This window comes from Hippopotamus amphibius, chromosome 4 (assembly GCF_030028045.1).
Source record: "Hippopotamus amphibius kiboko isolate mHipAmp2 chromosome 4, mHipAmp2.hap2, whole genome shotgun sequence".
NCBI lineage: Eukaryota > Metazoa > Chordata > Mammalia > Artiodactyla > Hippopotamidae > Hippopotamus > Hippopotamus amphibius.
In genome coordinates, this window is record NC_080189.1 from 112521004 (window position 1) to 112533446 (window position 12443).

Below are 12443 nucleotides of genomic sequence, written 5' to 3' on the forward strand. Positions count from 1 at the left end.
AAAAATACTTTGTGAGTGAGAGACACTGTTTTTAATCAGAGAACCAAGACTCAAACACTAAAATCCGTGATTCATTTATTCACTGGGCAAGAAAATAATAAAGGGTGTGGAGTACAGTGAGTTTCAAGACATAAACACAAACACCAAACGGAAATTTATAGGAAAAAGACTAATCTTTTACTCATAAACAAAGAGTCGTTCACTACTACCTATATATACGAAGGTTTCTGATGTAGAGGAAGACCGCATATAGTCTGCTTTCATGTTTCTCATCTTTGTTTTGTTTTTCCTTCCATGGGTTAAAAAAAAAAAAAACCCACAGGTTCTTAGGCTTCTATCATAAAGCCTATTTATTTCAGAGCCCTTTCATAAATTCTCATCCAATGCTCTTTTAATTCTTAGATTCAGAACATTCTTGAGCTGAAGGAAACCTTAGTGACCATAGGGTCCGACGAGGCATGCTGTCAGATGGTGCCTCGGAAACCTGAGGTCACAGGCTTGGAGGCTGACACTCAGGATGTGAACCCAGATGCCGATAGGGCCGGAGCAGATCACAGCAACCAAGCGGGGGACAGAAGGTCTGGAAAGCAAAGGACCACGGGGTGAGGCAGAGGCTGCCGTGCGGGATGCAGGGACAGGTCGACATCTCCCAAGGTCTCAAGAGATGCTAAGTCATCCAAATTGTTAAAAGATGTGATGTGTACCTGGTAGACCCCAAAATTATTTCAAAATGCTGTTCAGATGAAAACACACAAATGCACATGCACACTCATACATGCTTGGAAACACACATATCCACGCATATGTACACACACACACGCTCATGCAAGCCAGGTCCGCGCTGGTCCACACGACGCTGACTCTCTACACAGGTGCTACATGTGATCAGACAGGACTCAAAACCGCGTGTCTTTTTAAAGGGCTGTTAAGTGTCTGCAGCAAAAGGATTACTTCACTTGCTGCCCAAATGTTCCTTCTCTCACATGCATCATCAAAAATGGCTTTTCTGACAAGAGGGCCCTCACTCACTTTTTTCAATGTGTTAACTATGCCTCTTAGTTTAATTACCCTTGTATTTATCACACACATCCCACCCCTCCTTATAACACGGGGTTGTTTTCTCTTTCTATGAAACAATCTAATGTTTAGTGAGGGTGTGTGCATCCCTTAAGCCCAAGGGGCCACTTAGGCTTACCTTTTCTCTTTGAGTTTTCAGCACATTAATCAATACCAAATTTTCTTTTCAGCGTACAAATGGAATTCCAGTTATAATATTAGATGGTCGATGAAAACGATGTGATTGTTTAGGTTTCATTAGTATCACTAAAATGTCATTTAAATTTTTAAAAAAACAGGAATTTTAAATGCTGACCGTCTCATGTAACACAATCAAATTCTAGTTCTGAGTCCACACTTAAAATGGTCCTGTGTACCAAGCGTCACATCTCTTATTTCACAATCAACTATACCGCAAACAACAATTCCCCAAAACAGTCCAGGACCGAGCTTCAGAACGGGGCAGCGTCCACCCCCCAACCCAGCAGAAGGCCGTATTCACACTTTCGCCTGACGCGTCATGAATAAACATCCCTTTATTCAAATAAGTTACCTATTAACTAACTCCAGTAATTTTGCGTCAACTTTGAATGGCAAACAGTCATTCTGGCAAGACTGCCAAGTTTGCAATTCAAATTACAGAAATTTTAATAACGAGGAAAATAAAAATGAGTGGCGTGATTCCTAGGGCACCAGAATTCCAATACTTTTATTGCCACAGTAGAAAGCGCACATAAGTACTTCTCAAATTAAAAGCCGGGGCAGGGGGAGCAGGGGGGTGGTATTTGGATGGGCAACCTCTCACGCAGTCACCTGAAATCTCATCGGAGCACTCCTTTCTGGGACTCCGTGGGCCCCTTCCACCACGCCAGAGCTCCCCAACCCCAGACACTAAGAGACAATGTTGCTTCTTTTCAATAAATAACAGTGAACCAGCCACTGGGTTAAATGATTTCCTTACATTATCACCATAAACAATAATTATTTAGCAGCTGCCCTTTGCAAGCACACACGTACTTACGAATAAATCACGCCTTATTGATTTACGAAGCCAAACATTATACATTTTGCTCCCCTAATAGGAGCTCTCTCATCCTCCGCTGCACTTGGTGAGGCTTTAATGTACTATGTTTCTTAATAAGTTTAATAGGAAAGATTAGTACCGATTAGCTCTGGAGCAGGAAGACTGCTCTCGGAATGGCCAATTGGTCACTAAACCCAGGTCTCTCCGAACGTGTCTTTATTGAGGGAATTCTCTAAATGAAACACGACAGAGCTGCTGCCATGCTTGTTTCCTTCCCCCAGCGTGAACGGCGTAATGCCGGCCAGCACTGATTCAAAGATTAACTTCACTTAAAAGAGCGAGGCAGGAAGATACAGGACTGCAAAAGATGCTATGTGCTTGGTAAAATATCATCTAAAAAATTTTTTAAGCTCTTTACTGGAACATAATTGCTTTACACTCTTGTACCAGCTTCTGAGGTACACCAAAGTCAATCAGCTGTATTTGTACACATATCCCCAAATTCCCTCCCTCCTGCGACTCGACCCCACCTTCCCCATCCCAGCCCTCTAAGGCATCACCCATCATCGAGTTGATCTCCCTTTGTTATACAGCAACTTCCCACTGGCTATCTATTTTACAGTTGGTAGTACATATATGTCTATGCTACTCTCTCACTTCGTCCCAGCTTCCCCTTCGCCCCCCGCCCCCACAACCCCGTGTCCTCCAATGACTCTCTTTCAGGGCGGTGGCTTCAGCAGACAGAAGACCACTTGGAAAATCCCAAAACAACCTGAAAGATCTAAGTGTGACCAGAAAAAGCAGTCCTCTCTCTTCCCCCATGAATGAGCAAAAATTACCCAAAACTCCCATTCTCTTGCTTGGTCCAACGATATTGAAACTGACATCTACACTCTGATCGATCTCTCAGGGGCTGAGTACCTCTCTAGGTTCCACCGAGGACCCAGAGTCTACAATTCTGTATTGAGAGAAATTCTATCCATGGCAGGCGACAAAGGACCCAAACGCTCATCGTAATTTCCCAACCTAGCCTGCGTTCCAATCCACTGAAACGTCACCATCCCCAACAGTCACACAGAAACTTGACTTCGGTCCTGTGCACAGACTCCAGGGCCAGATTTCCAATGATCCTAATTCCAAACCAACTTCCCTCGTGCTCACGATAGGAAAACTAGGCCCCCCTGCCCTTTCTCTCCTTTCCAAGGATCACAGACAGAGGTGGGTCAGACTGGAAAGCTCTTTAGAGATTAATACCCTATCACCTCCTCATTTCAAAGACAAGAAAATGAAGAGAGGACTCACCCAGGCACCTACATTAATGGCAGAGGCAAGAAAAGAACACTGACCTTCTGGCTCCAACTACCATGTTCCTGCTTTAAACCACCCCGATTCCTGGGATGAGTAAGAAAATCTCTCTGTCGGGGACCTCCCCAGTGGTGCAGTGGATAAGACTCTGTGCTCCCATTGCAGGGGGTCCGGGTTCAATCCCTGGTCAGGGAACTAGATCCCATATGCATGCCGCATCTAAGGAACCCACCTGCCACAACTAAGGAGCCTGCCTGCCACAACTAAAGAGACCACCTGCCACAACTAAGACCTGGTGCAACCAAATAAATAAATATTTAAAAACTAAAAAAATAAAATGGTACTACATTTAAAAAAAAAGAAAGAAAGAAAATTATCACCATGGAGCATCCCAAACAAATACATGAAGTGTCATGGACCGCTTTCACTTGTGGAAATATTCTGGGATGCCTTTCAAGTTTAACCACGACAAAGATCGACCAGGTACAGCTGCGGGATTCAGAGTACAACGAGCTCCATAAGACAGAAAACCATACCAACGAGAATCCTTGTGCAAAAACAAATTCTACAATTCCCTCTGGAACAAGCTGCCACCTCTGGCTACACAGCAATAATTATCCTGCACTACAGCAATCAATAAAACCTCCTGCCCCATGAACCGGCTACTTCCTGACTTTGTTCTCTGTATTCGAGATTTCCAAGTCATATCGATCACCTACTAAATTTCTGTAAAGTTCTTTAAAAGCAGCAATAAAGAAATTCTCCAATTAGCATCACTTGGGATGGTCTGAACTGACTTCAGATCTTTCCGTCACATTAATGGTTTCTCTTTTCACAGGGTTTCCCCATTTTTCATTTTCAATTTGTCATTTTAAGTGTGTCTGTGTCTTGCCTAAGAGCACAGAGTCAGAAGGATACAAATTTGATGGTGTTTCTGAAACTGTAGCGGCTGCCACATTTTTCACCCAGGCGAGAGAGAAGAATGGATTTATCAACTCTGCCCTCTTTTCTCAAGCAACAGCATGGATCTTTTTTTTTTTTTTACCAAATGAACCCATTAGCTCTTAGAGTGTTAAAATTCTGTACCCTGGAACTTCTCTCTAAAACGACACACTAGAGGCTCTATTATACAGTGAAACCCTCTTACATCTTTTCCAAGAGTGTTTTTAAAAAAGTGTCAAAATTTAAGAGTAAGTCATGAGATAAGAAAAGACAGCAAAAAGGTAAGATTTCACCTAAGGGCAGGGCCTGCCTCTCGGTCCCCCTGTGCCCCCCATCCTCCGTGTCCCCAGGATCAACGCACGTCTAGACCCCCCAGGAGTGTGTGGGTGTATCTACGTGGCTTTTGTGTGCAGAGCTGATGAGTGGGAAACTGTCTAGTTCTCTATAACTGGTATTTTCCCAATATTTCATCAGTACAATTCACCCATCAACCCTGATTTATTTTGAGGTACAAACTACCCTGTATAAAACAGACAAGTGATGAGGATATATTGTACAAGATAGGGGAAAAGAGCCATTGTTTTGTAATAACTTTATAGGGAGTATAATCTATAAAAATACTGAATCACTATGCTGTATACCTGAAACTAATATAATATTAAAAATCAACTATACTTCAATTTCAAAATATTTTTCAAGGAATTGTAATAATTACATACTTCACAAAAAAGTGGAAAATGAAAAAGGACTGATTTATTAATATTTTATGACAGATCAGAAATCACAGGGAGATTAAATAATCTTATGTTCTCACCTCAGTGGCTGTTTTAATTCAAAGCCAGACAGAATATTATTCAGCCATTAAAAAGAAAGCAATCGTGTCATAGGCTACCACATGGATGAAACTAGAAGACATTATGCTAAGTGAAATAAGCCAGTCAGAAGAACAAATATTGCCTGATTCCACCTTTCTGAGGTGTTGAAAGCAGTCAAGCTCCTAGAAGCAGAGAGCAGAATGGTGGTTGCCAGGGGCTGGGGTGGGGGCTGGGAAATGGGGTGCTGCTGTTTTATGTGTATAAAGTTTCATGCAAGATTAAAAGGGTTCTGGAGATTTGACGTACAACACTGTACTCACAGTTAATGACATACTGGACACTTCAAATGCGTAAGGATGGTTAAAAAAAATAAATACAAAATAGACATGGAAGCAACCTAAGTGTCCATTGACAGATGAATGGATACAGAAGATGTGGCACATATACACAATGGAATATTACTCAGCCGAAAAAAGAATGAAATAATGCCATTTGCAGCAACATAGGTGGACCTGGAGATTATCACACTAAGTGAAGTAAGTCAGTCAGAGAAAGACAAATATCACATGATATCACTTATATGTGGAATCTTAACAAATGATCCAAATGAACTTACTTACAAAACAGAAACAGACCTAAAAACATAGAAAACAAACTTATGGTTACCAAAGAGGAAATGAGGTAGGGAGGTAAATTAGGTGTTTGGGATTAACATGTACACACTACTATATATAAAATAGATAAACAAGGACCTATTCTATAGCACAGGGATCTACACAATATTTTGTAATAACATATAAGGAAAAGGAATCTGAAAAAGAATATATATATATACACACATAAACACACCCATATATATGTATAACCGAATCACTATGCTGTACACCTGAAACTAACACAATATTGCAAATCAACTATGCTTCAATAAAATAAAAAAATTAAAGAAATTTTTAAAAATTGAAGCATGAGGACACAACAAAGGCTGTGCCCAGGTGAAGGAAAGCAGGCGGTACCAGAAACAAGAGTGTACATGGCCTCGCCCACCACTCGTTTCTGCAGAACCAGGACCAGAGTTACAAACAAAGCCTGATATTAATGCATGTTTTCCTGCGCTCACCTGAAAAGCCCCCCACGCAGGAGAGGAGACACAAGGATGCAACCAATCTGGACGCAGACGCGAGGACCAAGGGGCAGGGAGCGATAAGGCACTGCCTGCCAGGTGCCGGCACTGACTCCTCTCCTGAACAGCTGTGTACTGAGATCATACCTGGTACAGGGAATACAAGCTAACGCTGGGCTCACACGGGTGTGAACTCACAGCACTGACCATCCTGTTCAGGCAGTAAGAGTTCTCTACTGGAAGAACCACACATCTGAAAGGACAGGTGCACGCAGACACCCACCAGTGGACAAATGGATGAACAAAACTCGGTCTCTCCGTACAATGGAATATTATTCAGCCATGAAAGGGAATGAAGCCTTGGAACTTCCTAGGTGGCACAGTGGTTAAGAATCCACCTGCCAATGCAGGGGACACAGGCTCAATCCCTGCTCCAGGAAGACCCTAACTAAGCCCGTGACCCACAACTATTGAGCCCACGCGCTGCAACTACCAAAGTCCGTGCACCTAGAGCCCGTGCTCCACAACAAGCAGAAGCCACCGCAATGAGGAGACTGCACACCACAAATGAAGAGTGGCCCCCGCTCGCCACAACTAGAGAAAGCCCATGTGCAGCAACGAAGACCAATGCAGGCAATAAAGAAATTAATTAATTTTAAAAAAAAAGAAAGAAAAAAGAAAAGGAATGAAGCCTTGAGACTTGCTCGGATGTAGGTGGGCTAAGGGAAAGAAGTCAATCACTAACAGCTACATATTACACGGCCCCACTGTATGTGAAATGTGCAGAATAAGCAAGTTTACAGAAACAGAAAGTGGATCCGTGACTGCCCGGGCCGGAGTTGGGGGAATGGAGGGACTGGTGATGGGAACAGGGTTTCTTTACGGGCGGATGAACACGCTCTGGAATCAGACATCGATGAGGGCTGCACAACCTCATGACTATAAAAATCACTGAACCTTATATACTGTCAAGGGATGAGTTTTATAGTATGTGAATCATATCTCGTTTTTTTAAAAAAAGCTCTGGGGGGGAGGGAGGCACAGGTGCAAACATGATCAGCATTCAAGGTTCACTAGGGGACATCCCTGGCGGTCCAGTGGTTAAGACGTCCCCTTCCAGTGCAGCAGCTGCGGGTTCCATCCCTGGTTGGGGAGCTGAGATCCCACATGCCTCGCGGCCAGAAAACCAAAACAGAAGCAATACTGTAACAAATTCAATAAAGACTTTAAAAACGGTCCACGTAAGAAACAATATTAAAAAAAAAAGTTCATGGAGCCTTGAGAACAGACAGGATCTAACCTCGGTTCCCTGAGGAAGGGATGGATCAGTTGACAGTCAGAGGAAGAAGGGAGAGGTTGAGGCAGGTACAAAGACCCAGCACAAGAGGGAAAGAAAGAAGGGCCTTTCTCTCTTCCTTCTGAGACAATAAATGGCCAACACGTTCACTAAGGCCAAGGCAACAGAGTCACGCCTTACACACGTGGCATAAATGCAATGCAAACTCTGTGCAATCGTCATGACCCTTCTTTACGTAACTTTACAGATGCTCTGGAAGGAGAAAGCAACTGTGAATAGGGTAGCCGCAAGGAACCTTGGAGTCACCTCTGAAACTTTACACGTTGCTTGCTTCGAAATAAAAATATCAAGTCAAAATTAACATAGGCAGGCAGGTCCGAAGGAGACATTACACACGCTTAAGAATTAGCATTAAGAGTTTTCAAGCACAAAGAGGACAGGGGTTGAGATTCAGCTGTTCGGTAACACAGTTTTTCTTAGTTACAGTATCAGATGAGCTCTTTTAAGGCACTTCTAAGCAGCAGCCCATTTTCTTACAGCAGAGTTTCTCAAAGTCAGCACTATTGGCAGCTGGAGCCTGATCATTCTTTGTCCAGAGGTGGGGGCAGTGCTGTGCATTACAGGATGTGCAGCAACATCCCTGGCTCCTCCCACCAGCTGCCAGCAGGGACCCCCCCCCTCCCCTCTCACAACCAAACCTGCTTCCAGACATCACTGGATGTCCCTGGGGGGTAAAATCACCCCAGGAGAGACCCACTGTGTTCCAGCCACTAAAGGGAGCTGATACAGACAAGCTCCGGCAATCGCCTAGAGAGTGATGTCATTTCTCCTCCTCTGTCTGGTACTCTAGTGCTACCCACCCTAACAGTCTCCCGACAACAAGACAGATTAACACCTATTAGAGAAGCCTCTTTCCTAGGCGCTATAAGCACTATTCAAATCATCGAGTCTCTAAAGCAGAAGAGAAGCAAGATAATCCATCAGCAAAGGGAGAACAAGACCTCCATCACCAGCATCCCTTCAGCCTTCCTTTTCTACCTCCAAAAACCCACATGAGGATTAATTACGCTCGAAGATGTAAAGGCCATGGTGGGTTGAACAGTCAGGTTCAGCTCCAACATCTGAAAATGCACCCAGTCCCCCCTCACTCTGCCACCCTCGGACAAGTGCAACTCAAGAAGAGACCCTGGAAGTGCTGGACCTTCCTAGGAAATCGGTTATCGAATCTCTACAAGATTTTCTCTACGAGCATCACAAGGGATGCCCAAGAGCTGGGCCAGCCGGTGCTCACCATCCGGGGGCATTAGGGTCTTGTTGTTCTGCGTGCACCACCCCACGGGGTGCAGATCCGCGATCACCACATCACACCAGAAGTCGGCCCGGCGGTCCTCCCCGTAACCACAGTAGCGCAGAAGCAGCAGCTGCCCGCAGGTGGTGATGACTGTGGCCACCCAGTATGTGTCCGGGTTCTTCTTGTTGGCTACCTCCAGTTTCATCCCCGGCTGGAAGTTGCTCTGAATGCTGATCTCAACCTTAAGGAACCAGAAACACAGGAACCTGTCATTACACTCGACACATCCATCCAGAAGGTTACGAGAATGACTAAAAACACAGCACTTAATATCTCTGCTGCCCTAGATCAGCACTGTCTAAGAGAAATGTAATGTTAGTCACCCCACTGATGTGCTGTTAAATTTTCTAGTGGCCACTTCAAAAAAAAAGAGATAAAACAGACGAAATTAATTTTAGTAATGCATTTTATTTACCCCAACAGATCCCAAATAGCATCATTTCAAGATGCCGTCAATGTAAAAAAGCGGTAGTGAGAAATTTTACATTCTTGTTTTCCAACGAAGCCTCCAAATCTGGTGTGTATTCTACACCTACAGCATATCTGTTACTAAACAGAACTCTGGTCTGTTAGTCACACATGCAGCAAAGCTGGGTTGTGGTGAAGGACAGTGCAGCGTTTATTGCAGGGCGCCAAGCACGGAGAACGGGCAGCCCATGTTCAAAAGATCCAAACTCCCCGATGGTTTTCAGGGGAGGCTTTTTAACGGCAAGGTCAGGGGTGTGGGTCACAGGGTGTGTGACCAGCTTGTGAACAAGTCTCTGATTGGCTGGAGGGGAGGTAACAGGGTGATGTTTCAAGAATCTCAGTCTGGGGTCTACATGCTGGTGTCATCATGCAGTTAACTTCTTCTGCCTGGTGGGGGTTTCAGTATCTGCAAAACTACTCAAGGATACAGCTCAGGATATTATCTACAGCCCCTGGGGGAGGAACTAAAGGCCCCTGACTTTGTTTTATGACTAAACTATTATTATTTTGTCTTGCTTGACTGCTTTCCTTTGTTTCTGCATTTTCCTACTTCTCTGATTAAATCTGCTCTTTGCAACTCAGAGGAGGCTTAAGAGGCTAAAGCTTTAGAGGTGGGGACACGTTGGGGTTGGGGGCAGGTCTGTCCCCAGGAAGGCCCTGCAGAGTCCTGCTCTGTTTCAGTCTCAATTTGGAAAACACACGTTCCAAGCACTGGACAGTTCCATGTGGCTAGTGGCTACTGCGTGAACAGTGCAGTCTTGGACAATGGACTTTCTTTTTTTAAAATTAAGTGTTATCATCTATTAATATCTGCCAACCATCCCCACAGAAGAAAGCTTTCTGGCCTGGTGAGTTAAATATTCTAAAGCCAGCACATCTGCTGTCCCTGAGTAGCTGCTGCTTAGGAGATGATGGGATTATGAACTGTCACCCACGGGTCCTGTACCACTCCTCCTTTACGCCTGGCAGACGGGCCTGGGGACATTCTGCATCCATAGTACAGGACACTACACAATGCCTGAAAGGGAGGCAGGAGAACGGACTGGATGAAAGAGAACAGGACTGACTCCGTATGCAGAGACATCGATAACTTCCTGGTACAGAAAGGAAGGCAAAGGCTGTCCGTCAGTATCTCATTCCTAGAGTGCCCGGAGGAATCTAACCAAGTCGTCCTGACATCGTAAAAGGCAGATGTTGCAACGGCTTTTGCAAAACGGATTCCACATGGTATGCTGGCTGCGTTTTAGTTTTGTTATGTTTTAATATTTGACTCTTGGTTTCACTAAATGGCCACAATCCCATTCATAATAAAGCAGCAATTATAACAGTGTAAGTGTCAGTACAAAGAGAATCGGGAATGCGATCCACCTTTAACGAGGTCGTGCAAATTTAATAAGGTCTTAAATTCCTTTTCAAAGGAACACTTCACCTCCAAAAAGAATGAAATGTCGCATTAAAATAAAGTGGGCTTCCCTGGTGGCACAGTGGTTAAGAAATCCGCCTGCTAATGCAGGGGACATGGGTTCGAGCCCTGGGCGGGGAAGACTCCACATGCCACGGAGCAACTAAGCCCATGCGCCATAACAACTGAGCCCACGAGCCGCAACTACTGAAGCCAGCCCATGCTCCGCAACAAGCAAAGCCACTGCACTGAGAAGCCTGCACACTGCAACGAAGAGTAGCCCCCACTCTCTGCAACTATGTGCAGCAATGAAGACCCAATGCAGCCAATAAATAAATAAATAAGAAAGAAAGCGGCTTCCTAATTCAGCAAAAGAGCCAGAAGGAAGACCAGGCTGAAGAAGTCCCCCAATTTGCTTATGACACTCAGGCTAAATCTTTGCCTTGGAAAGGCCCAGTGAGGGGGAAACTGTTTCTCAGTATTAAATTTCCATTTCCAGTAAAAGCAACAGTAATACCTAAAAACTTGGGTCCTGGAAACTTAGTCTTTTTCTTGCTAATGATATATTATCAAAATCTCTTAAATAAGCAAACATCTGGTAAAAACTTAATGTTTTTATTTTCTGGGACTTGCCCTCTGCTTGGCATGCTATTTGCATTGTCCAAAAAACAGTATTGCGAATTTTTTTTTTTTGGTTTGATCCAAATGTTTGCTGAATATTTATGGTCTTTCCTGTAATCTGACTCACCTGTCCACAAATGGCTGTAATGCTTTCAGGTATCTTTTCAAAACAACAGTATCAATTGAAAATTAAAATGTACAGCCACTGCACCTCCTAAGAAGACATTACTCGCTGACACCTACTTGCCTCGTGTGCTGACGTTTTATTTTTTCCCATCAACCTTACTTGTCTCGCCCCAGACAGCAGGGAATACATCGTTCTACCTGGGCTTTTGAGGCATAGAACAAGGCTGAGACCACACACCATTTCTCACGCTGAACACCCACCTTGGGCTCAGCCCTGGATTAAAGTGAGGCCCTCCTTCCCTGCAGCCCTCTGTGAAAACCAAACTCACTTCCACATCTCCTCTAAGAAAAGTATTTCTAAGAAGTATCTCTAAGAAGTCTTGGCTGAATTTCTCTTTTCTTTTTGTCCCCTTTCTTCTGATAGGTTTGGTATCTTCCACAGACCCCCTCCCACCCCCTCAAACGCAGATCAGAGGAGAAGGAATGTCACCTACATGTTTGAACGAGGTGTGAGGAGCTGCACTGGCCCCCGTCTCTTCCAAATACTCTCCCCAGTTAAAGCCGGTTTCCTCCAAGCTTGAGCCTTCTTCTGTCAAAAGACAAAAAAAACAAAAAACAAAAAACAGAAGCATGTCAATACTAGCAGGAAGAACGGAAAGGCACTGGCCTTCCATGGAAACCAGGAAATCCTTCATGCAAGACAGAAACAAATTCAGTGTGTAGGAGGGTACTGCTGAATTCTCTGCAAAGCTTCCCTTTGCTGATTTTAGAGGCAGGTGACTCAAGAAAGACATGGACCCAACCTTAGTGTCTATCAACAGAGGAATGCGTAATGAAGATGTGGTGTGTACTATATACACAATGGAATACTACTCAGCCATAAAAAAGAATGAAATCACGCCATTTGCAGCAACAT

The 12443-nt window shown here is 44.2% G+C and overlaps 1 protein-coding gene across 4 annotated transcripts in view; it reads right to left on the reverse strand.

Moving 5' to 3' along the window:
* Positions 1-12443, reverse strand: part of SFMBT2 (Scm like with four mbt domains 2) — a 204512-nt gene that overhangs the window by 163469 nt on the left and 28600 nt on the right. For 2 of the 4 annotated variants that reach the window (XM_057733183.1, XM_057733182.1), the window contains exons 3-4: positions 12022-12116; positions 8851-9091 (exon numbers count right to left, since the gene is read on the reverse strand). In XM_057733183.1, coding sequence (XP_057589166.1) covers positions 8851-9091; positions 12022-12116 — 336 coding nt within the window. Of the gene's footprint in view, positions 1-8850; positions 9092-12021; positions 12117-12443 lie in introns of those variants that run through there. The other 2 variants (XM_057733185.1, XM_057733186.1) reach the window with 2 other exon arrangements.